The 21572-nt window shown below is 59.3% G+C and overlaps 1 protein-coding gene across 2 annotated transcripts in view; it reads right to left on the reverse strand.

The window, feature by feature from the left end:
* Positions 1-141: 141 nt before the first annotated feature.
* Positions 142-21572, reverse strand: part of RAI1 (retinoic acid induced 1) — a 76200-nt gene continuing 54769 nt past the window's right edge. For both annotated transcript variants that reach the window (XM_054080426.1, XM_054080427.1), the window contains 4 exons: positions 2506-8122; positions 1273-1366; positions 934-983; positions 142-401 (listed from right to left, as the gene is read on the reverse strand). In XM_054080426.1, the coding sequence (XP_053936401.1) occupies positions 387-401; positions 934-983; positions 1273-1366; positions 2506-8106 (5760 nt within the window). In that variant the 5' untranslated portion in view covers positions 8107-8122 and the 3' untranslated portion in view covers positions 142-386. The remainder of the gene's footprint in view (positions 402-933; positions 984-1272; positions 1367-2505; positions 8123-21572) is intronic.

A 21572-nucleotide genomic window follows, 5' to 3' on the forward strand; every position in this document is an offset into this window, starting at 1 on the left:
TATATACAGACAGACATCGTGAGGTTTGCTGAAGGCAACATCTCAGATCAGATCAGTGTGATATGGAGAGCCGGGACCCACAGCAGGGTCCGTGGCCCCAAGTAAGACAACATTGCCGGGACCCCCTTCTCCCCGACACCCCCCCTCCCTCCCTTCCCCCTGTGCAGCCGGGGGATCCCATTCCGGCTCCCGCACCGGGTTTTGCCAGGGTGGAAAACCCGGCGCTGGACTCCATGTGCCCGGACTGGGCTCAGGGCTGGTGGGGAGGGGTGGCAGCACAGCGCCCTCCCGAGGCGGGGCAGATACCGGTACCCAAACCCCTCACTCGTGGGGTGCTGCCTCCTCCGCCGGTCCCTCGCTGGCAGCGGGGCGGGTGCCCCCGGGCGCTACACCGGCTGCCTCTGTGGGGAAAAGGGGGGTCAGCCCAGAGGTCCCACAGCAGGGGGATCCGGTCACCCCAGCAGCACCCACCCGCCAACAACCAGATGCCCACCCGAGATGCAGGGTTCAATTACTGCCTCCCCATAGCCTGGCTGGGGCTCCCAGACCTGGCACCCACTCGCCTGCCCCTGTAGCCAAGGGGTTTTGGGAGGGCTTGTGTCCCTCAGGGATGTGATGCCCCGTGGGACTGAGCATGCTGTGGAGTGGGGTGTCCCTGAGGGACATGGTCACTACGGAGTGTGGTGTCCCTGGTGATGTGGTCACCATGGAGAGGGGTGTCCCCAAGGGATATGGTCACTACGGAGTGAGGTGTCCAGGGGGACACGGGCACTTCACTGCAGGCTGTCCCCATGGGGATGTGGTCACTACAGAGTGGGGTGTCCAGGGGGACATGGTGACTACAGAGCAGTGTGTCCCCAAGGGGATGTGGTCTGAATGCTGGTCCTGCTGTCCCAGGGGGCTTCAGAGCACAGGGGGGTACCAGGGGCTTACCTTATGTTTGGGACATTTCAGAGAGAAGCTCTCTTCGCTTAATAAGCAACCTGCCAGGAGAGGAGAAGGCCATGTCAGCAAAGCCCTCCATGCCACAGGACAGCATCCTTCCCTGCCCATGGCTTCCCACCACCACCCAGACCCATCACAGCGCCTGCATGAAGAGTTCACCTGAGGCTGGACAAACTCAGGACACCAGCACTGCCAGTGCAGGAGGCACTGCCATCCTGGCAGGCAAGGAGCAGTAAGCCCACCCTGACCTTAGGTGGGCCCGAGTGTTGCAGAGCGGCCAGCCCAGCCAAGTCGGAGGATGCCGAGGGTCCTCACACCTGGGCTCACCTGTGTCGATGGCACACGCGTAGTGGTAGGTGTGGGGACACCCCTTCTGGCAGCAGCCCACCGTGGCTCCCGCTTGCTGGCAGCTCGAGCACTTCTTTAAATGCACCCAGGAATTTCGAGCAGGGAAGGAGAAATGCAGAGAGACAGAGAGACCCCATCAGAACCCAGTGTGAGAGCAAAGCGCTCCAATGACCCCAGCATCCCTGCGCTTCTCCAGCCCTACACTGCCTCCTCCCGGGCAGCATCCTTCCTCCCACGCCAGCACACCACGGGCGATGCCGTGCCTCTCACTTGGCTGTCTCCACCCAGGCATGAGTTTTGTCCCCACTGTACCGCTCTCCTGGATGGCATCAAGCCTGCAGCCACCCTCCATGGGGCAGGAGGTGATGGGACATGACCTGGGCCCTGCCATGGCTCAGTGGCAGAAGACCGTGGTGTTTTCCCCACACCTGCCACATTCCCAGCGGGTGCTGCAGGGATGGGACCCCCCAGCCCCACGGCACGGGCAGGGAGAGGGCAGCAGCCTCTGCACAGCTATGCTGTGAGCACGTGCACCTGCGGACTACAGACGGGCGGCAGCCAGCTCCAAACCTGGTACGGGGGGCGTTGCTGGATGCCCCCTGCCCAGCCTCTGCCCAGTGTCCATCCTCTCCCGCTCCCCAGCACAACCCCCACCATGTCCCTGTGACAGTTTCCTAGCAGCATCCTTCCTATTTTACTCCCTCAATGTGTTCATATCCCACTCCTGGGAGAGGAGCAGGTCAGGGCTGTCATCTCCTTCCAGCTCCCCTTCCCCTGATGCTGTAGCATCAGGCTACATTGCACCCATTTTCACCTTCCATCCTTCCTTCCAGGCTGCTCCCCCTCTCCAACCACCTCACGCAATGCACGGTTGGGCTGGGGGATGCGACCCATCGGGCTCAGCATCCTCATGGTCCTGGGGTGGCCCTGCCACCCTCCCGAAGCACAACACAAGTAAGTTTCTATGCCTAAAAGGGGAGGGTTTAGGTGCTATCAGAGACGCAGCGGTATAAATCTCACAGAAAGCCAGCAGGGTTCATGGCACCCAACACGCGCCTCGCTTTCCCAGGGCGACTTGTGCCTGGATGCTTGCGGGCCAACCCTATTTTCACCCCAGCCGGAGGCACAGCCACAGGAATGGCTTTGGCTGGAGGAGGCCAATGGGAGCCGCTGCCCCGGGGTGCCGTGCCGGTTGGGCAGCCGAGCTCTTACCAGGTCAGCAGCCGCCTTGAGGGCCTCCTGCAGCCCGTAGAGCTTCCCCGCCACCAGGAAAACCCCAGCGGTCCATACGGCACAGGCCTCGTGCAGCCAGTGCTCCTGCGTGTCGCCTGCCAGCTCCTGCGGCAGCGACTCAGCCTTGTGACATTCGTGCCGCCGGGGCTTTTCGGCCGCTTCCTCGCCCTCTGTCCTCTCGTCACAGCAGTAGCAGCTCTGCAGCCTACGAAACATGCCCCGCGGGCTGGAGCGCAGCGTGTTCTGCTTGGCCGCCTCGGTGGCACCCTCCGGCCGCGTGGCCTTGCTGCCAGCACCGCAGCTACCCTCTGTCCCTCGGGATGCCCGCTCGGCTACGGCGGGAAGGATGGCGTCCTCGCCTGGTGTCTCCACCCGTGCCTTTTCCTTCAGCCGCGACTTCTTCTTGGGCAGACAGTCCTCGGGGTAGTAGGGCCCACAGAGGTCCCCCAGGTCCTTGTAGTTGGCAGGGTTGCGGCAGAGACAGCAGACCAGGCAGGCGGCATTCAGCGCCTTCGACACCACCGGCCCCATGTGCATGGTGGAGGAGGCAGGCAGGGCGGCCCGCGGTCGTGGTGCAGGTCCGGCCGGTCCCCGTTGCAGCCGGGCTTCCTCGCTGGGCGAGTTAATGATGGTGCAGGTGGTGGTGAACTCTCCGCGCCGCTCCACGCGGATGTAGGGGGCAAAGGGGGGAGCCCGGCTGTCCACCCGCAGCCGCTTGCAGGAGATGTACTTCAGCCGGATCTCGGGCTCGGCAGGATGCAGCAGTGGGGCTTGCTGGTTCTGCCGCCGCCGTTTGCCACGGCTCTTGCACCGTGCCGGCACCGCCTTGGCTTTGCCGTGGGCCAGACGCTTCCGCTGTCGCTTGGAGTAGCTGTTGTAGTTGGAGTGGTTCGCCCGCGGCTTCGGCCCCCGTGCTGGTCCGGCGGCAGAGCGTCCCTCATGGGATCCCTCACCACCTCCCGTCTCCTTCTCCTCACTCTTTGGTTTCTTCCCTTCCCGCGGCACCTCCTCCCCGCCACCCGGGCCGGTTGCATGCTCCCGGGGCAGCGGCAGTGGCATGGGGCCCAAAGGCGCCTTGGCCATTCCCAGCGCCGCCACTTTGCCCTTGCGGTTCCTCTTCTTGGGAAGCAGCCCCAGGCTCTTGGCTGCTGCGGTGGAGCTGGGCTGGCCCCTTGGCGCTGGTGCACAAGCCTCACCCTGGCAGCCCTCAGCAGAGAGCTTCTTCCCGCAGCCCAGCTTCCCCTTCGGCGCTCGCCCATTGGGGTTTCGGCAGAGCTGCTCGGCCATCGGCATGGTGGGTGCCTTCTGCATTGCAGCCGGCTTGGGCAGCTGCATGTCGCCCACTGCCAGGCCCAGCCCACTGTGCTTCACCGCCCGCTCCCTCTCCGTGCCCACTGGGCTCAGGGAGGTGCCGTAGGCAGCTGCCGTGGCTGCCGCTGTGGCCGCTGGTTTGCAGGCGAACTTTTTCAGGTTGGGCGAGGTGATCTTCTGGACGATGGCTTCCAGCTTGAGGCCGCGGCCTTTGCGGGGAGGCAGAACTTTGGTCTTGGTGGCCTCCTGGAAGGCCGCCCGGGAGGTGATCTTGATGCAGACATCAGAGGCCTCCTTTGGTGGAGGAGGCTTTGGGATGGCTTCACCAGAGCTCTTGGGGGGCAGCTTGGCTTTCACCTTCTTGGCCACAGGCATCTTCTTGAAGAGGCTCGGGGGCGCCTCTGTCTTCTCCTCCTTCATGCCGCCACTGTTGCTCCGCAGGACCAGGTTCCTCTTCTTGGTGGGGATGGGGGACATGAAGGTGGACTTCCTCTTCAGCGAGTGCAGGGGTCGCTCAGACATCTTGCCCCCCATGCCTGGCCCTGTTTTGGGCAGCTTCATCCGGGCACCCACCTTGCTCTCCTTATGGGGGCTGCCTGGGGCTGCCAGCTTGAAGGTGGGTGGGAGGTGGTTGTTGGAGATGAGCTTCTTGGGCGCCTTGCAGTTCTTCAGCCGGACATCGGCCGCTCGCTTGCCCCGCCGCCTCTTGGTGTAGAAAACCTCCTGCGTCTTCGTCCGGGAGCGCAGGATCATCGACCGCTGGTCCCTCTCCCCCACCTCCACCGCATCCCCCTCCAGTGGCATTGGCCCTGCTGCCTCCTCTGTTGTCACCAAGCCAGGCACTAGGAGGGTGGCATCGCTGGTGTTTTGGACCACTTTGGGAGCCGGACGGCTGCTGCGCTTCCTGGCTTTGAAAGCCACCCGCTGCTTCATGCCACAGGCGGGCTTCTTCCCCAGCTTCTCCTGGTGCACAGGTGCCTTCAGCCCCTCCAGCGGGGCCGGGGCGCGGGGCTCAGCGAGGGCAGTGAAGGAGCGGGTGCACATGCGTGCCGGCAGACCCTCAGCTGGAAACCGGGGTGTTTGGCTGTGGGCATTCTTGCTTGAGATGTCCACCTGGCCGTCTGGCCCAAGGCAGGCACTGACCACCCCACCGGCTGCTGGCAGGTCATCGTAGGGGCTCGGCACAGCGGTGCCGGGGCCACCCCCCTCTGGCAGCTGGCAATGGACCCTCTTGTTCCGGAGGCTCTTGCCCCGCGAGATGGGCTTTGTCTTCCCCAGCATGTTTTCAGGGGGGAGTTGCTGCTTCACTGTGACTGGCGGGACAGATTCGTCATTGGCTGTCTCTGGGTGGGATGTTGCCTCTCCGCCACCCTCCTCAGGTTGGATGTGAGTCAGGGAGGACTTGAACCAGCTCTTCACCTTGGTCTCTGTGCCCACAGCAGGGCCCAGCAGTATGACAGACTGGCCAGAGAGGCGCGTGGCAGGAGTTGAGCTCTCCTTCTCCACCGTGCTGACGGTCTCCTCGGCAGACACGGGCACCTCACTCGAGGAGAGCACGGCAGGCATCTCTGGGGGTTTGGGTGATGAGGCATCGTAAGTCACTGACTTCTGCTCCGAGCCAGCCAGCTCACAGAGAGAAGAATACTCCTCCACCTCTAGGTCCGATTCCTTCAGCTCCGGTGAGGAGATGATGGGGATCTCGCTGAAGTCCCCAGCTGAGCAGCAATGCCGCGTGTCCTGCAGCCATCTCTCGCTATCTGCCTTTGCCGCTTCATCGTAGGTCAGTGTCTCCTCCTCCTCCTCCTCCATTGCCTGCTGGCTGAAGTCCCGGGCTGGCTCGCTCTTGGCCGGCTGCTTGCCGTCACATAGATCCAAGCCGCAGGCATTTTTTTTCTCCTTGCAGGAGCCCACCAATTTGCTGGGGAACAAGCCCTTGGGGAGGTCAGCGGCTTGCAGATCCTTCCACCGCAGGCACGCCTCGCCCAGGCTCTCCTCTGGCCATTCGAAGTTCTCCATGGTGTTCTCGGACCCCACTGAGTTGGCAGTGGTGTTTGAGTAGCAGCTATAGCTGGTGGCTCCTGCACTTGATGTTGCTGCTGGGATGCTGGGCTTGGAGTTGAAGGCCAGTGGGGCAGCATCCTTCAGTGTGTCCTTGGTCTCGGTGGCTGTGAATTCCACCTGGGGACCCTCGTATACCTCCTCATCAAAGTCCTTCCCTGTGCTGGCCCCCGAAGCTTTGTCCATTTTGAGGGGCTCAGTGAGTGTGCTGGAGTCACCCTGGCTGGGCCAGGTGCCTTTCACCATGGAGTCCAGGCAGGGCCGGTGGTTCTCCAGCTGGAAGGGGGATTTGGTGGCCTCCTTGCTCAGCATGGGAGAGCTGGCCCAGGCTTTGTCTGCCTTCTCGCTGATGGCATCCTGCAGGACAATGATCTCTGAAGCCAGCTCCTCCTGGGACAGGGCGCTGAGGAGCAGCCGTGGACAGTCCCGTTCGTTGGTCACATACTTGGTGAAGGTCTCCAAGGGCAAGCTGGCGTGGATGCTCTGGAAGGAGTCATCTGATTTGGTGGACATGTCATCTGGGGAGGTCACGGAACAGGTAGACACCGACTCAGGCTTTGCCTTGGAGTTGCTGTTGACATGGGCAGGGCTGCGGTTCTGGTTGCAGTAGAGGAAACTCCTTTCCAGCTGGTCCTCCGACCCGCTGAGATAGTCAGCGTCTTGAGTCTCAGCATGAACAGACTGGGGGGTGCTCAGTGGGTCGGACAGGGGGGTCCCAACCTGCTCTGCCGAGTAGGTGCTGCTCTCAGGGCTGCAGTGCTGCCCCTTGAGCTGCTCGGGTGTCCTTGCTGGGGTCTTGATGCCCTTTTTCTGGGGCACAGCTGCTTTGGAGAGCAGCAGCTGCTGGACGGTGTTGGAGATGTTCTCAACCTGGGAGGTGAGCGCCGTCAGGCTTTGCAGGCTCAGGTCCGATAGCAGGTTTTCAGACAGCTTCTCCTTCTGCAAGTTTTTGCAGTTCCCAGATTGAGCGTCAGGGCTCGTCCCATCAGTGGGAGAAGGGTTCAGCAGTGGCATGAAATGGCTGTGGTCGGCGATGCCAGCTGGGAAGGCGCCGGTGTTCATTGGCTGCTGGCTATACTGGAAGTTCTCTAGGTTGGGCATCAGCGGGGAGGGAGTGGAGCTGTAGGATGGGGACCTGCCGACGGAGCGAGCTGGTGAGTGGCTGGCGCTAGGGCTGAAGGTCTGGTAGTACTGCTCCGGCGTCCGGACAGGTGGTGCATCACCCTGGCAGTAGGTCTGGCCTGGCTGGTTGTAATGTTGGTACTTGGCCAGGTTTTGGTAGTGGAGGGTCTCTGGGGCGTGATGCCGCCCCTGCATGGGCTGTGGCGGCTGTGGCGGCTGCGGCGGCTGTGGGGGCTGTGGTGGTGGTGGCTGCGGGGGCTGCGGTGGCTGCTGCGGGGGCTGCTCGTAGCCGATGCGGTTGGGCTGGTAGCCATGCAGGTTGGGCACACGGGGTCCAGGGGCGAGGCTGGCAGCGTTGCCCAGGGGCCGCTCCAGCGGTGGCTGCCCCGAGGGTGCCGTGCAGCTCTTGTAAGAGTGCGCTGGCTGGCTGCCCCCTGGCACCGAGGAGTAGGTGGAGGAGGCGGGGAAAGACTGCGAGTGCTGCCCAAAGTGGGGGCTCTGCGAGAAGGGCATGGGCGAGGAGACATCGTTCGGCAGCTTCTGCCGCTGCAGCTTGGGGTAGGGGAGCGCGGGCGGCTGCTGCGGCTGCTGCTGCTGCTGCTGCTGCTGCTGCTGCTGCTGAAAGTGAGTCCGGAAGGGCAGCGGGGCGGCCGTTGGCTCATGGTATGGCCGCCCGCCTGCCAGCGCTGCTGTCTTCTTCATCAGGTTGTCCTCATATTTGGCCACGCCACCAGGCAGCGCCTGCGGCTGGCCGCCCCAAGCCTGCAAGCTCTCGTCCCCTGAATAACGGGCCGGGTAGGGGCTGTTCTCCTGCACAGCGTAATTGGAAAAGGCTGGCCTGCCTTGCAGCTGCTGCCCTGCTAATTGCTTGTTCCCCCGGTGATATTTCTCCACGGTGCTGTTCTCGTAGCCCGAGTATGGCAGTTGCTGCTGACTGTAGTACTCCTTCGCCACCAGCCTCTGCCGCTCACAGTTCGGCCCTGCCTGACTTTGATGCCTGTAATTCTCCAGGCGTGATGTATCTTGTGAAGTCGGCTGGTAGCTCTGCTGGTTGCCATGGAAACCACACCTTTCTCGAAAGGACTGCATGGCGCGGGCTCCTTATCTGCGAAGAGAGAGAGGCGAGAATTCAAATGAAGCATCGCCAGCCACCGTGGTGGGCCAAGGAGCACAGCCGGGCACAGAGAGGGGCACCGCATCGCCTGCCGCGGCGTCACCCCGCTGGCACTGCATCGCCTCGTGTCACCCTGCATCGCCTTGGATCACCCTGCAGTGCATTGCTTTGCATCGCGTCGCCCTGCATCACATTGTATTGCACCACTCTGCATCGCCTCATGTCGCACTACATTGCATCGCCTTGCATCGCATTGCCCTGCATTGAGTTGCCCTGCGCATCGCCTCACATCACCCTGCAGTGCATTGTCCTGCATCACATCAACTTGCATTGCACTGCCTTGCATTGCTTTCCCCTGCCTTGCATCACCCTGCATTGCTTCACTCTTCATTCCTTCAACCTGCCTTGCATTGCCCTGCATTGTATTATCCTGCATCACATCACCTTGCATTGTATCACCTTCCATTGCATTGCCTGGCATTGCATTTCCTTGCATTTTCTTGCCTTGCATTGCATTTTCTTGCATCTTCCTGCCTTCCATCACATCATCTTGTATTGCATCACCCTGCATCACACCATCTTGCACTGCACCGCCCTGCATTGCCCTAGATCCCAGCAGCTGGCTTTGCATCACCTCGGATCACACTGCATCGCATCGTGTTGCCCCGTATCACATCATTTGGCACTGCATCACCTCACCTTGCATCGCTGCATTGTCCTATATCACACCTCCTTGCATCGCTCCACGCTGCATCGCCTCACTTTGCAGCACGGTGCCTGTGAGCTGGGGGGTAGCAGGGGTCCGTCTGCCTCCTCTCTGCCTGTGCTGTGCCCCACCAGCCCTCCCGGCCCTGCTGCTGGGAGCCTTCCTCCTTTCTGCTGCCCACCCCAGCTTCGCAGGGCAAACCACCACCTCCCTGCCTTCCCCAGTGCTCTGTGTTTCATGCAACCGCTGCCCCTCGCCTCTGCACATCGCTTACCCGCCTCTTCGCACGCCCTCCCCAGGGATGCTGGGATCCTGCGAGCCCCTCTGAGCACCCCGCTTATCCTCATTCTTTCTAATTATTGGGCTAATTACTAGAAGCAGAAGCATGGAGGACCAGAAGTTCTGCTGCAAAAAGAGTCATTTCAACTTGCTGGCTCTGCCAGTCTCTGCCTGCTGCCGCCTCCTGCAGCCCCCCCGGCTCTAGCCGATCCCCCCCCTGCCCCAGTGCGATACCATCTGCAAGCTGTCTGCTCCCGCCAGCAGACATCTATTAGTCGAGCACCTCGCCACCATCGTCATTAAACCTCCACATTTCCTCGCCCTGCTTGCGTTAGGTGCAGGGAAGCACCTGGGTCACTGGTTTGATCTCAGAGGCAGCCGAGCGGCGTGCAGGGGCTAATGAAGGGCTTGGTGGTGGCAGGGATGCATCCTGCCCATCCCCAGCACCAGTGGGTCAGAGGTACCCGGCAGGCATGAGCCTGTCTTGGCAGTGGCCTCGTATTTGGGTTAGGGCAGCCCCAAGGGTCTACAGCTCCCCGGAGACTTCCCCAGTGCTGCTCCCTTGACATCGTGCCGCAGTGGTGACCCCAGGGCTGTCCCCTCTGCCTTCATTAAGGGGCAGCCACACCAGCCCTGGCACCATGTCCCCCCCATCCTCTTTTAGGATGCTTTCCACGTTGCTTCCCTGTATTGCAGAGCAGGGGCAACTGGATATGGTTAAATCCTAAATACTGGGGAAAAGATGGGTCAATCACAGACCCGGTGAAGCCGGCGTGAAAGCCCTTACCACAACGGGTGCAGTGCTGCCCTGTCCTGTGCTGGAGCTGCCAGAACAAAGTCAGCACAATCAAAGCCAAGGCTCTGGGGCAGCCCCGGGCAGCGGCGAGAAAATTAAAGGAAGAAAAGGGCCCCTCACACTTCACTTGGAAGCAGGTTTGAAAACTGAAATTGGCTTGAGAAGCCCCTGAGCTGGTGCTTTAACGGGAGCTTTTTTCCTCCCTTTCTCTTTTATTATTAATTATTGTTATTAATTAATTATTGTCACTTCTTCAAACAGCTGGGACAATGCCAGGCTGAGCAAAAGCCCGTGGTGCAAGGGGACGGGTCGCTCACCAGTGTGTGGAGAGAGGATGCAGAGAGGGAGCATGTGCGTTGGGCATGGAGGAAGGACAGGCCATGGGGACAGCCACCCTCGGCCACATCCCAGGGCCTGGCAGGGCCCAGGGATCAGCCAGCACCCCTGGGTCTTCAGAGCATCACAGAATTGTTAAGGTTGGAAAAAAACTCTAAGCTCATCCAGCCCAACCCCAGTGAGCGGACTAAAGCATGTCCCCAAGTGCCACATCTACATGTTTTTTGAACCCCTGCAGGGATGGAGACTCCACCACTGCCCTGGGCAGCCATTTCCAACGCTTTATCACTCTTTCAGTAAAGAATTTTTTCCTAATATCCAATCTAAACCTTCCCTGGTGCAACTTGAGGCCACTTCCTCTCTGTCTTCTCACAGAGGGCACAGTATGTGGGGCTGGATGAGACCCACTGGGCAGGAGACACGACCAGAACTGCATCCCCATCCAAGCAGAGCCAAAATCCCATGCCGAAGGAGGCATCTTGCCCAGAGTCTCGGCCCCGTGTCCCTGCAGGCCACCCGGGCTCTGCTGGGGGTGGGATGCTGCCGTTCGGGGCCAGGAGGGGACACACTCGTCACTGGCAGCACCCAGACCTACGTTTGAAGCTGGAGGCCAGCTCTGCTCTTGGCTCTGCCGCAGCTTTGCTGGAGAAGGGCTGGAACAGATGTTGCCGCCTGATGCAGGCTGTTTCCGAGCAAACACTTTAATGGCATCAAATCAAGCTGTCGACAGCAGCGAGGTTACGGCCCTTCCTGGGAGGGGGAGGCGGCCGCGGCTGCGTCTCAGAGGCCCTGCACACTCACTCACCCCACCCGCCACGTCCCTGCTGGACATGGTCTCCAGGCCCTGGAGAAGTTTCCACCCCGGTTCCTGCTGCCCCCACGATGGGAATCGCTCTAGGGCTCCCGGCACATGGCTGCAGCCGGTTGCCTGCCCTCGGTGGCCTGGCAAAGCCACCGCAGCTGCAGCCAGGGGTCACGGCGTAGGTCCCTGGGAATCGTAGAATCATAGGAAGGTCTGGGTTGGAAGGGATGTTAAAGATCATCCATTTCCACCCCCTGTCACAGGCAGGGACATCTCCCACAGGGTCAGGTTGCTCCAAGCCCCATCCGACCTAGCCTAGAGCACCTCCAGGGATGGGGCAGCCACCACCGCTCTGGGCAACCTGGGCCAGGGCCTCCCCTTTCCCTCACAGGAAAACATTTCTTTCTACGATCTCCTCTCAATCTCCCCAGGGGATCTGTAGGAGGAGCAGGGACTTATGGCCATCACTAAGCCCAGTCAGTGTGACCCTGTCCTCACAGGGCAGGGACCTGCACTTGTCTCTCCAAGAGCTTCCCATCCCCTCGGACCCCAGGGACACGTGGACAGCCCAGTCAGCCCCACAGCTCCAAGTGCAGCGCTGATGCCACCCTTTGTGGACCTGCAGGACCTGTTGCACCTCCCAGCACCGGTGCATGACGTGGGGCCATGCTGTGGTGCACCAGGTCCCGCTGCGGTGCACGCAGCTGACGTGATGCATGGAATTGACGCGGGGCACAGGCTGATGCGGTGAACGGGGCTGATGCAGGACTAGGAGCTGATGTGGGGCACGGGGCTGACGCACGGCACGGGACTGATGTGGGGCTCAGGGATGATGCAGTGCACAGGGCTGGTGCTGGGAGCTGAGCCGGGGTACCGCGCGGCACTGCCAGGCCAGCGCAGCCCCACTGCCGCACACGCCTGCCTGCGCAGTGGCTCGCAGCCTGCCTGCTGCTCAGGAGGATTTGTGCTGCGTGGCTGGGTTTGGTATTATTTTCCTCCCCCTCATCCTTCCTTCCCTCCCTGTCTTCTCCTCTTTCCACCCCCCTTCCCTTTGGCTGGCGGGGACACGATCTGGAGCCTTCTGAAGGCAGCCCAGGACTTTCCGTGACAGGGGACCCTCGGTAAGCACCCAAGACCCCTAATGCCTTAGCCCTGGGGGCACCAGGCATCCCCCAGTCCCCTGCACCCTGGTCTCGCTTCCCAGCTGCTGCTGATCCCGCAGGACCTGATCCAGCGCCCCAGCCCTGCTGCTCCTCCGGCTGCTCCCTCGCCTTTGCTGCTGCGCCATCAACAAGGACTCAAGGACTAAAAATAGCAGCGTGCTCTCGCAGGGGGATGCTTTGCCATCAGAGAGGCACTGGCATCATCGATCCCTGCTCCCCACCCCAAAACCCCTGCACCAAACCCCCTCCCAGCCCTGACACCACCCAGGGGTGCAGCGAAGCAGCATTGAGGTGGGGAGTGAGGGGACGGAACCCCCTCGACTTCCCTTGGAGGCTCTCGGGTGGGAATAAGTGCCTATCAAGGAGCGTCAGCCCTGGATTTGTTTAATTGTGAGCTGGTGGAGTTTAAAGAAACCCTTTCTGGCCAGCTGCCACACCGCAAACTGCTCTGGAGAATTTGGTTATTAAGGGAGGAGAGAAAAAGGGAGGGTGGGGGGAAAACTGGGAGGGCTGTGGGGTGTGGGATAGCCCAGGAAAGGGCATCCTGCCCCGAGGAGCTGGGAATGAAAGGACACACAGACAGACAGACTCCCCTGGCAGTGCAAAGGGACCAGTGGGGTTCACCCAGGGCAGAGTCAAACCCTCCGGTTGGTTGTGGGGCTGCCGTCCGTCTGTCCCTGTGCCCCGCAGGTGACCCCGCGGTGCCTGGTGGATGGCACCCAGTTGGAGGGGCTGGGAACCCCCGTTGGGAGCACCCACTGTCAGTACACCCCCTTCAATGCACCCTGTTAACGCAGCCGTCTCTGGTGCACCCCAGTAATGCACCCTCCCTCCAATGAACCCCTTTTAATACCCAGTGAACCCCCTTAATGCATCCTCTCCCTAAAGAACCCCTTAATTACACTCTCTCCCCAATGCACCCCTCTTTAAAACCCTCTCTCCAATGCACCCCCTTAATGCACCCTCTCCCCGTGAACCCATTTAATGCCCCTCCTCTCCACTGCACCCCCATCAACACCCCCTCTCCCCAATCCCCCCATCATCGCCACCATTTCCCTCAATGCCAATGCTCCATCCCAGCGCCGTGACCGGGATGTGGGGTGACACCCACAGGGCAGCCTCCAGCCTCCTGCTTCCCCCCCACTCCCTGCAATCACCGCGTTCCCCCTCCTTTCCGGCGCTCAGCCGACCGGAGCAGCTGTTCCCTGCACACTTCACTTGCCCGCAGATGATGATAAATGGAGCTGGGTCTGCGCCGCCCATTGCGCGGGGGTGGGCGGATGCAGGGAGCGAGGAGGAGGATGAAGGATGGGGTCCCCATCTCCTGCAGCCCCCCCAGATCGTGCTGTTCCTCCTAGACAGCTGTTGGGGAATTCCCTGGGCATGTTTGGGTGGGGTGGGGGGGGACGACATGCCCAAGGAATTCCCATTGCGATGGGGTGCATCCCCATCAACAGCTCAATGCTCCATTTAGGGGGCACAGTCCTTGATCCCTGCCTCCCCCCGCTCCCCCCCTAAGCTCTGCTCCTCCCCAGCAAGGAATTTTACTCAGGGGAGAAAGAAAAAACATTGCCTGCGAACCACACTCATGACTCAACGTTTCTGCTGGCCCCGGTTTCTCCGTTGCTTGCCAGGGGAAGCCCGTGGCCTCCCCAACCTCATCCCCTTGCATGGAAATGCGGCTCATCTGCCAGCTCCATCCTCTCTCCACTTGGTTTTGCCTCCTTTATTTTGGAGGTGGTGGTGGGGAGGTGATGTCAAGGCTAGGAGGTTGGCAGAGGGTTGGGCTGCGGAGGATGGGGGAGGCTCTGGGAGTCGGAGCAAGTTGGTGTGTTTCTTCTTGCCGCTGGAAAATGCCAGCTGGCAAGGAAGGATTTGAAAAGGAAAGGGGGGGGGAAGGGGGAAAAAAAGGGGGAGAAAAAAGGGGGTAAAAAAAGGAACAAAAGGAAAAAAAAGGAGGGAAAAGGGAAAGAGGAAAAAGGACAGAAAGAAAAGAAGGAAAAAAGAATATGAGAGGAAAGAAGGAAAAAAGAAAAGAAGGAAGGAAGGAAGGAAGGAAGGAAGGAAGGAAGGAAGGAAGGAAGGAAGGAAGGAAGGAAGGAAGGAAGGAGAGAGAAGGGAAGAAGAGAAAAGAAAGGAAAAAAGAAAGGACAAAAGAAAAGAAAGGAAAAAAGAAAAGAACAAAAGAAAAGAAAGGAAAAAGGGAAAGAAAAAGGGGAAAAAAAATAAAGGCTGGAGGCTCACTGCAAAGCAGATGCTCCGGCTGAGCCTTCCAGGGCAAATTCCCTCTCTGTCGAGGAAGCGCTCCAGAGCAAAATTCATCACCGGACATAACATGGAGGGAGGGCGCCGCGTGTTCTCGCTCCCCAACAAGGGGATTGACATCAACCTTGAGGCGCTGGCGGGGAGAGGAAAACAAACCCGTCATGAGGTTGGAAATACGGCTGAGGTTAAGGAGGGTCCCGGCTCTCCCAGCCTCTGCATTCAGATCCCGCTGCAGCCCTGCCTGCAGCTGCTGGTGCGGGCAGACAGCGGCAAGGATGGGCAAAACCCCATGCCAGGGCAGTGACGGGCACAACCACGGCCCTGGGGCAGCCCTGGGGCAGACACTCACCACCACAGTGCCTTCCGCCGCCACCCCTCCAGCCTCAGAGTCAACGGTGCAGTGCCAACGCGGTGCTGGCACGAGGCAACAGCCTGGACGGGTCTCAACATGCTCCTGTTTTCCTTCTTTACTCATTTTCTGCCTGATGGGTTCAGGATCCTTCTTCCTTCCTCTGTCCCCTCCCGCTCTCAGCCTGACTCCAGCAATAATTAACCATTCCAACCACTATGGCGACTGCTAATTTACCCCCCAACTCCCTCTCCCACGCCCTGTTTCACCCCCTGCCTCAGTTTCCCCTTGTGGCAGGATGAAAACCACATCCCTGCAAAGAAAGGGGTGAGGAGCAGAGCAACCGGAGCGATGCCGGTCATCACCGCTGGTGATGAAGTGCTGCTCTGCAGCTCTCCAGATGCAGCCCGTCGGCTGTGCCGCCCAGGGCTGATGCTGGCTGATTGCTTGCAATATTTTGTGTGCTGCTCGTATGCAAATCACCAGCGAGACCCTCCCTGTGGAGCAGCCGCCCAACCACTCGCTCATTGGCACGGCTGCCGGACAAGCCGTTTTGCTGAAACTACATAAATGAGATGCTGATTCGTTAGCGGGAATGAAGCAGGTGCTGGACTCCTGAGGCACTGCTGGACCCCCTTGCTGGATGAGGAAAGTGGGGTGCCCCACGGCATCCTCTTTGGTGCTGCTGAGGCCCCACAGGGTTCAAATAAAAGCTTTCCCAAGGATGGAAGCGCAAATGGATCCCCATCCTAGTCCCGGATCTGCTCCTGCATGCAGCTGTCTCATGAGCTGGCAACTCATGGAGGTAGTGAGCAGATGGAGTTGAATACACAGGGGTGCGCTTTCCCGAGGAACATGATGGGGATGGCTCATGGTCCCCACACTGTCCTGGCCCATGGGCAACCGCAGAGCCCTCTGGCCTGGGAAAACCACGCCAAACCTGGCAGCAGGACCTGGCACTCACCCCGCACCACAGTTTGGAGCCATCCTGCAACCCACGTGGGGAACCCAGCAGGATGGGACTGCTCTCCAGCTGTGCCTCAGCCTCCTCCTCTCTGGGGTGGTCCAGGTTTGTGTGCAGTCTAAGGGCTCCTGTCCACAGCCAGCATCACCAGGCTGGGAAATGCTGGCCCGGGAGCTCGGAGATGGAGTGGCCTCGTGCCCCAGCCCTGTTCCAGGATGTTGGACCTCCTCCCTTGGTGGGTGTCTCCATCCCCAGCAGCCCTAGAAATCCCCGAGGACTACAGGTGGCCTTCCTCCCAGGACATTTCCAACTTTTCCAGCTGTGTCACCAGGTCCAACCCCTCCAGCTTTGGCAGCCACAGCCAATTTTCCCCCCAAAACTGGTACCTGGTTGCACCCCAACCTTCACCCTTGCTCCTGCTCTCTCTTGGGAAGGCAATGGAGCTTTGCCACCAGTGCTTCATGTCCCCACCAGGTCCACTCACTGCACGGACATTTATGCCCATGTTTTAGATGAGCATCATTAAATACTACCGGTGGTCCCAGTCTCATTGAGACGCATGGTTACGGGGAGCATTACCATGGCCCCACTTTGGTTTTGCAGCATCTCCTGCCTTTGCTTTCAGGGCAGTCGCTTCACCACGCTGAATCCAAGACCCAGAGCCCACCCGCTCCCCACTGCCAGCACGGTGAATCCCCCACTGCGGTGACGCGCACCCTGTGGCCGCTACGCTTTGGTGTCTGCCTGCAGACAGGTCTGTCCACCGGAGATGGATTTGGCTGTGCCGCTGCCAGGCTTTGCCCTCTAAGTCATCTCCCGCCAGCAGCAGACAGCTTGGTAATGAAGCGTAATGCTCCGACACTCCCCTGAGTGACAGTGGCCAGCACCGGCTGCGTCCCCAAGGCTCGGCACGGCCTCCACTGCCTGCGAGGGGGATAAAGGGAGAGGGCAAAATGAGCATCCCCTTGCCACGAGTGGGGCTGCGGGCTTCAGGGTGGCATGGTGGGAGCCGGTACCACCAGGTGGATCTCTGCTAGGAGATTCCAACCAGGAATCCCCCTGGGAAAAATAATAAATAGAATAAAAGGGGGTTGAAAAGAAATAAATTGAGGTTCGATGTCATGTCGTTAATGATTTCGGTACTATAAATTCCCCGCCTCCAAATCCTGAAGACAAATCCTGGGGCAGGTGAACAGGGGAAGCAGATTTCTGAAGGTCTTCTCTTGGTGCCCAGTTATTGACTCTGTCAATCACTGCAGGCACCATCCCAACCTTTCCCACCCTGCAAAATCTGCTCCTTTTGTTCCCGTGGAGGAGCGGGGAGGGGGAAAGGGGAAGGGAGAGGAATTTGGGGCAAGGAACTTCCAAAATGGATGATTAAGGAGTTAATCTGCCGGAAATAGATAAGGAGCTTAGAGCTGCTGGTATTTGACTGTCCAAGTTTGGATTCAGCGTGTCTTAAACACTGGCTGGAATGTGCTTAGATATGACCAAAGTACACGTCCCCCCGAGGAATTACCAGGTTGCCAATTAGATTTGCTTCCCAGATTCACTCAAACCTTCACAAGCTTCTTCAGAGAAGGAAAATTGCTGCCTGTCCCTGGGGAGGCGGCAGAGCAGCCGCTGCTGCCCAGCCCCACAGCCGGCACGGCAGAGATCCTGGGCAGCCACTGGGATTCACGGGCACAGCTGGGGCGATGGCGAGGCACGGATGCCCACGTTGGGGTGTGGGGACACTGGGAATGGCCTGGCAGGTGCTGCTGGGGGGGTTGAGGTGCCGAGGGATGCAGATGTGAGCTGCTTTGTCGCTTTGTCAGCTGGGCTCTCACCAGACCAGGCTCAGCATCCTCCCACCTCTGACCAAGCTCCTGGTGCTGCCACACAGCCAAATCCAACCCAAACTCTCCCAATCTGGCTCCTCCTGCACCAGTAGCAAGCAGAGCCATTCCAGCCTCTGGGCACGAGGCACAACACAGATCAGAGACGTGATGCTGCACAGGGAAGGTGAGCAACATCCAGCTGCCAGTCCCTTTGGCACCTTGCACACCACAAGCTTGGAGCAGCGAGACCGCTGCCTGTGCCGGGGCAAGGGGTCACCACACGGGGGGCACAACCACAACCACCGAAGGGCAAAGCAGCAGGAGAAAAGCAACACCATCTCCTGCAAAGCATCTCTCTACCCATTAACTACCCCACTACCATCCTCGTTATTTACAGTGCTTATTAATTTGGTAGTGAAAGTAAAGAAGTTTGGGGGTTACATGATCACCCTGCAATGTCCTGCCCCTGGGTGAGGGCAATCCTAAACACAAACCCAGGCTGGGCGGAGAACGGATTGAGGGCAGCCCTGAGGAGAAGGACTTGGGGTGCTGGGGGATGAGGAGCTCAACAGGAGCCGGCAAAGTGTGCTCGTAGCCCAGAAACCAACCGTGTCCTGGGCTGCAACCAAAGCAGTGGGACCAGCAGGGAGGGAGGGGGTTCTGTCCCTCTGGTCAGACCCCACCTGGAGTCCCGTGTCCAGTTCTGGAGACCTCAGCATAGGAAGGACATGGAGCTGTTGGAGCGAGTCCAGAGAAGACCACAGAGATGATCTGAGGGCTGGAGCACCTCTGCTGTAAGAACAGGCTGAGAAAGTTGGGCTGTTCAGCCTGGAGAAGAGAAGGCTCCAAGAAGAACTTAAAGCAGCTTCAAGTACTGCAAGGGGCCCCAGAAAAGCTGGGAAGGGGCTCTTGACCAGGGAGTGCAAGGATAGGATGAGAAGAATGGTTTTAAGCTGAAAGAGGGGAGATTGAGATGAGATTTCATGAAAAAATGTTTTGCTGTGAGGGTGGGGAGGCCCTGGCCCAGGCTGCCCAGAGCAGTGTTGGCTGCCCCATCCCTGGAGGTGTTCCAGGCCAGGTTGGATGGGGCTTGGAGCCCCTGATCCAGTGGGAGGTGTTTGAAGGCAAGGGTGTTTGAACTGGATGGGCTTTAAAGTCCCTTCCAACCCAAACCATTCCATAATTCTATGGAGGGAGGACCATGATAGTGGATCCCCAGCACTGACTCCCACACCCCAACACACAGGTGCTGAGCTCCTTTCCTATCCTGGCAGCGTGGCTGGGCTGTGCTCACTAAATCCCAGCTGAGTTTTCCTGCTGGCATCCCAAACCCATGGAAAGGTATCGGGAGTGGCAGCACGTCTCACCGGGCCGGTCTTGACATTGCCAGAGTGGCAGTGGCGTGATGGAAAGTTGCTGGAACATCAGCTTTGGATGCTGAGTCCTGGTAACAGTTGCTATGTGAAACATTCAGAGGTGGAATTTACTGTCACAGTTAATAATAGATGAAGGGTTTAGAATTTTTGATGCTTTACATTTTAAGCCGTTTGATTTATAATGTTTCAGAAAAGGAGGAGAGAAAGAGAGGGGAAAAAAGGCAAGAGACGAATGGCAGCGTGTGGTAAACACTCTAAGCAGGGAGGCAGGTGAAGGCTCTATCCATCCCCTGCCCACACCGGGGACACAGCTGAGACTCCTCAACCTCAGCCCTCAGAACAGGGTCTTCCTGCCAAGCATGGGGACCAAGGAGCATCCCTATGGAAAACCAGGGCGTGATTGGGATCCACCCCCTCAATCACCGGCTTGCACTTCATTTTTCTCTTTCTTCTCCTTAAATCGCTGCCTCTCTTCTCATTCTGCCCGCATGCCCCCGCCGGTGTTTTCATTCCAGCGGGTTGCTGGGTTATTTACTTGCTGGCGCTCCTCTCCCCTCTTGCAGGTGTATTTCAAGTAGGCTCCTTAAATAGCAGCGAGCTGCACGCCCGCGGCGGTGCGCGCTGGGTCGTGCTGATTAGCAACACGCTGCCAAAAAAAAGAAGGGTCTTTTATTTCCCCACCGTGCACAAAGAGGCGTCGATGCCCCGGCACGTCAGGATGCTGCAGCTGGATCCACGGGGGCTGGTGCTGCGGCGTCCGCTCTAGGTCCGAGCTCTGCTTCCAGGGAAGGAGCAGTGAGCACAGGGACGGGTGCCCTGTGAGGGACCTAGGCGGCTCTCGGTGTCCTTTGGTGTCCCTCAATGTCCTCTGATGTGCTCCAAGGCTGCCCAATGGTCAGGATGGTTGCAGCTCTGGCACCTTGTTCCAGCTTCTCCCAAACGCTAAAACATCTCAAAACATGTGTGTGGAGCATCTGAACATCCCAAACGTGTCTGACCAGGAGCATTTAATCCCACCTCAGGGGAAATTTGGGTCAGGCATGAGATGGGGAGCAGAGGAGGACTCCACACCTCCACTACCAGCGCTGGGCAAGTAGCGATGTCTTGATAAAACTCGAGGGAGCGGACAAGAGGGGTTTCCCCTGCCACTCCCCAAAACCAAGAGAGGTGCCACGTTGCAGAGGGCAGAAGCCATGTCAAGGTGCTGTCAGGAGGACTCAAAGTGAGGAGGAACAAGGGGGCTGGAGCTAGGATGCTGGAGCATTCCCCCTCGGACATTCGGAGACCTCCCAGCCCTAAACAGCTCTATGGATCCTGCCAAGGTCCTGAGTGGACACTGGGGCTGCTGGACCCCAGGAGATGGCTGGGGCGCATCCTCCACCACCGACACCCTCTGTTCCCTCTGTAGCTCTCCAGGACTGGAGATTTAACAAGGCCAAATGCCGGGTCCTGCACTTGGGGCACAACAACCCTGTGCAGTGCTACAGACTAGGAGAAGTCCGGCTAGAAAGCTGCCTGGAGGAGAAGGACCTGGGGGTGTTGGTTGACAACCGACTGAACATGAGCCAGCAGTGGGCCCAGGTGGCCAAGAAGGCCAATGGCATCTTGGCTTGGATCAGAAACGGCACGACCAGCAGGTCCAGGGAGGTTATTCTCCCTCTGTACTCGGCACTGGTGAGACCACACCTTGAGTACTGTGTTCAGTTCTGGGCCCCTCACCACAAGAAGGATGTTGAGGCTCTGGAGCGTGTCCAGAGAAGAGCAATGAAGCTGGTGAGGGGGCTGGAGAACAAGTCTTATGAGGAGTGGCTGAGAGAGCTGGGGTTGTTTAGCCTGGAGAAGAGGAGGCTGAGGGGAGACCTTATTGCTCTCTACAACTACCTGAAAGGAGGTTGTGGAGAGGAGGGAGCTGGGCTCTTCTCCCAAGTGACAGAGGACAGGACAGGGGGCAATGGCCTCGAGCTCTGCCAGGGGAGGTTCAGGCTGGACATCAGGAAAAAATTTTTCACGGAAAGGGTCATTGGGCATTGGCAGAGGCTGCGCAGGGAGGGGGGGAGTCCCCTTCCCTGGAGGTGTTTAAGCGACAGGTGGATGAGGTGCTGAGGGGCATGCATTAGGGAGTGTTAGGAATGGTTGGACTCAATGACCCAGTGGGTCCCCTCCAACCTAGTGATTCTATGATTCCCAGGGGTTTGGAGCTGAGCTGCCCTGTGAAGTCTCAATCAGGGCTTGTGCATTGCCCCATTTACATATGCACAGCCTGTCCGGTGCTGAGTATAATTTCTTTATGAAGCAGCTTTGACACACGGGGTAGCTCGCCTTAATGAGGAGGGTTATTCCACAAAGATCCGTTACTAATGGGCTTGGGGGCAGGCAGCAGCCGCACGCAAATGTCTGATGCCCAAACCAGTGTCACGATGCACCCAGTTCTCCCCCAGCCATGTGGCCCTGCTGGATTTGCACCCACGGCTGAGCCGGTGCTGGTGACATCTGGCTTAATGCACTCACACGCAGGTCCCAGTAAGATCCTGATGTCCCCATGTCAGCTGCCTCTCTGATAAAAACCACTTGCAGGCCTGAAAACA

Source organism: Cuculus canorus, chromosome 15, assembly GCF_017976375.1.
Source record: "Cuculus canorus isolate bCucCan1 chromosome 15, bCucCan1.pri, whole genome shotgun sequence".
Taxonomy (NCBI): Eukaryota; Metazoa; Chordata; class Aves; order Cuculiformes; family Cuculidae; genus Cuculus; species Cuculus canorus.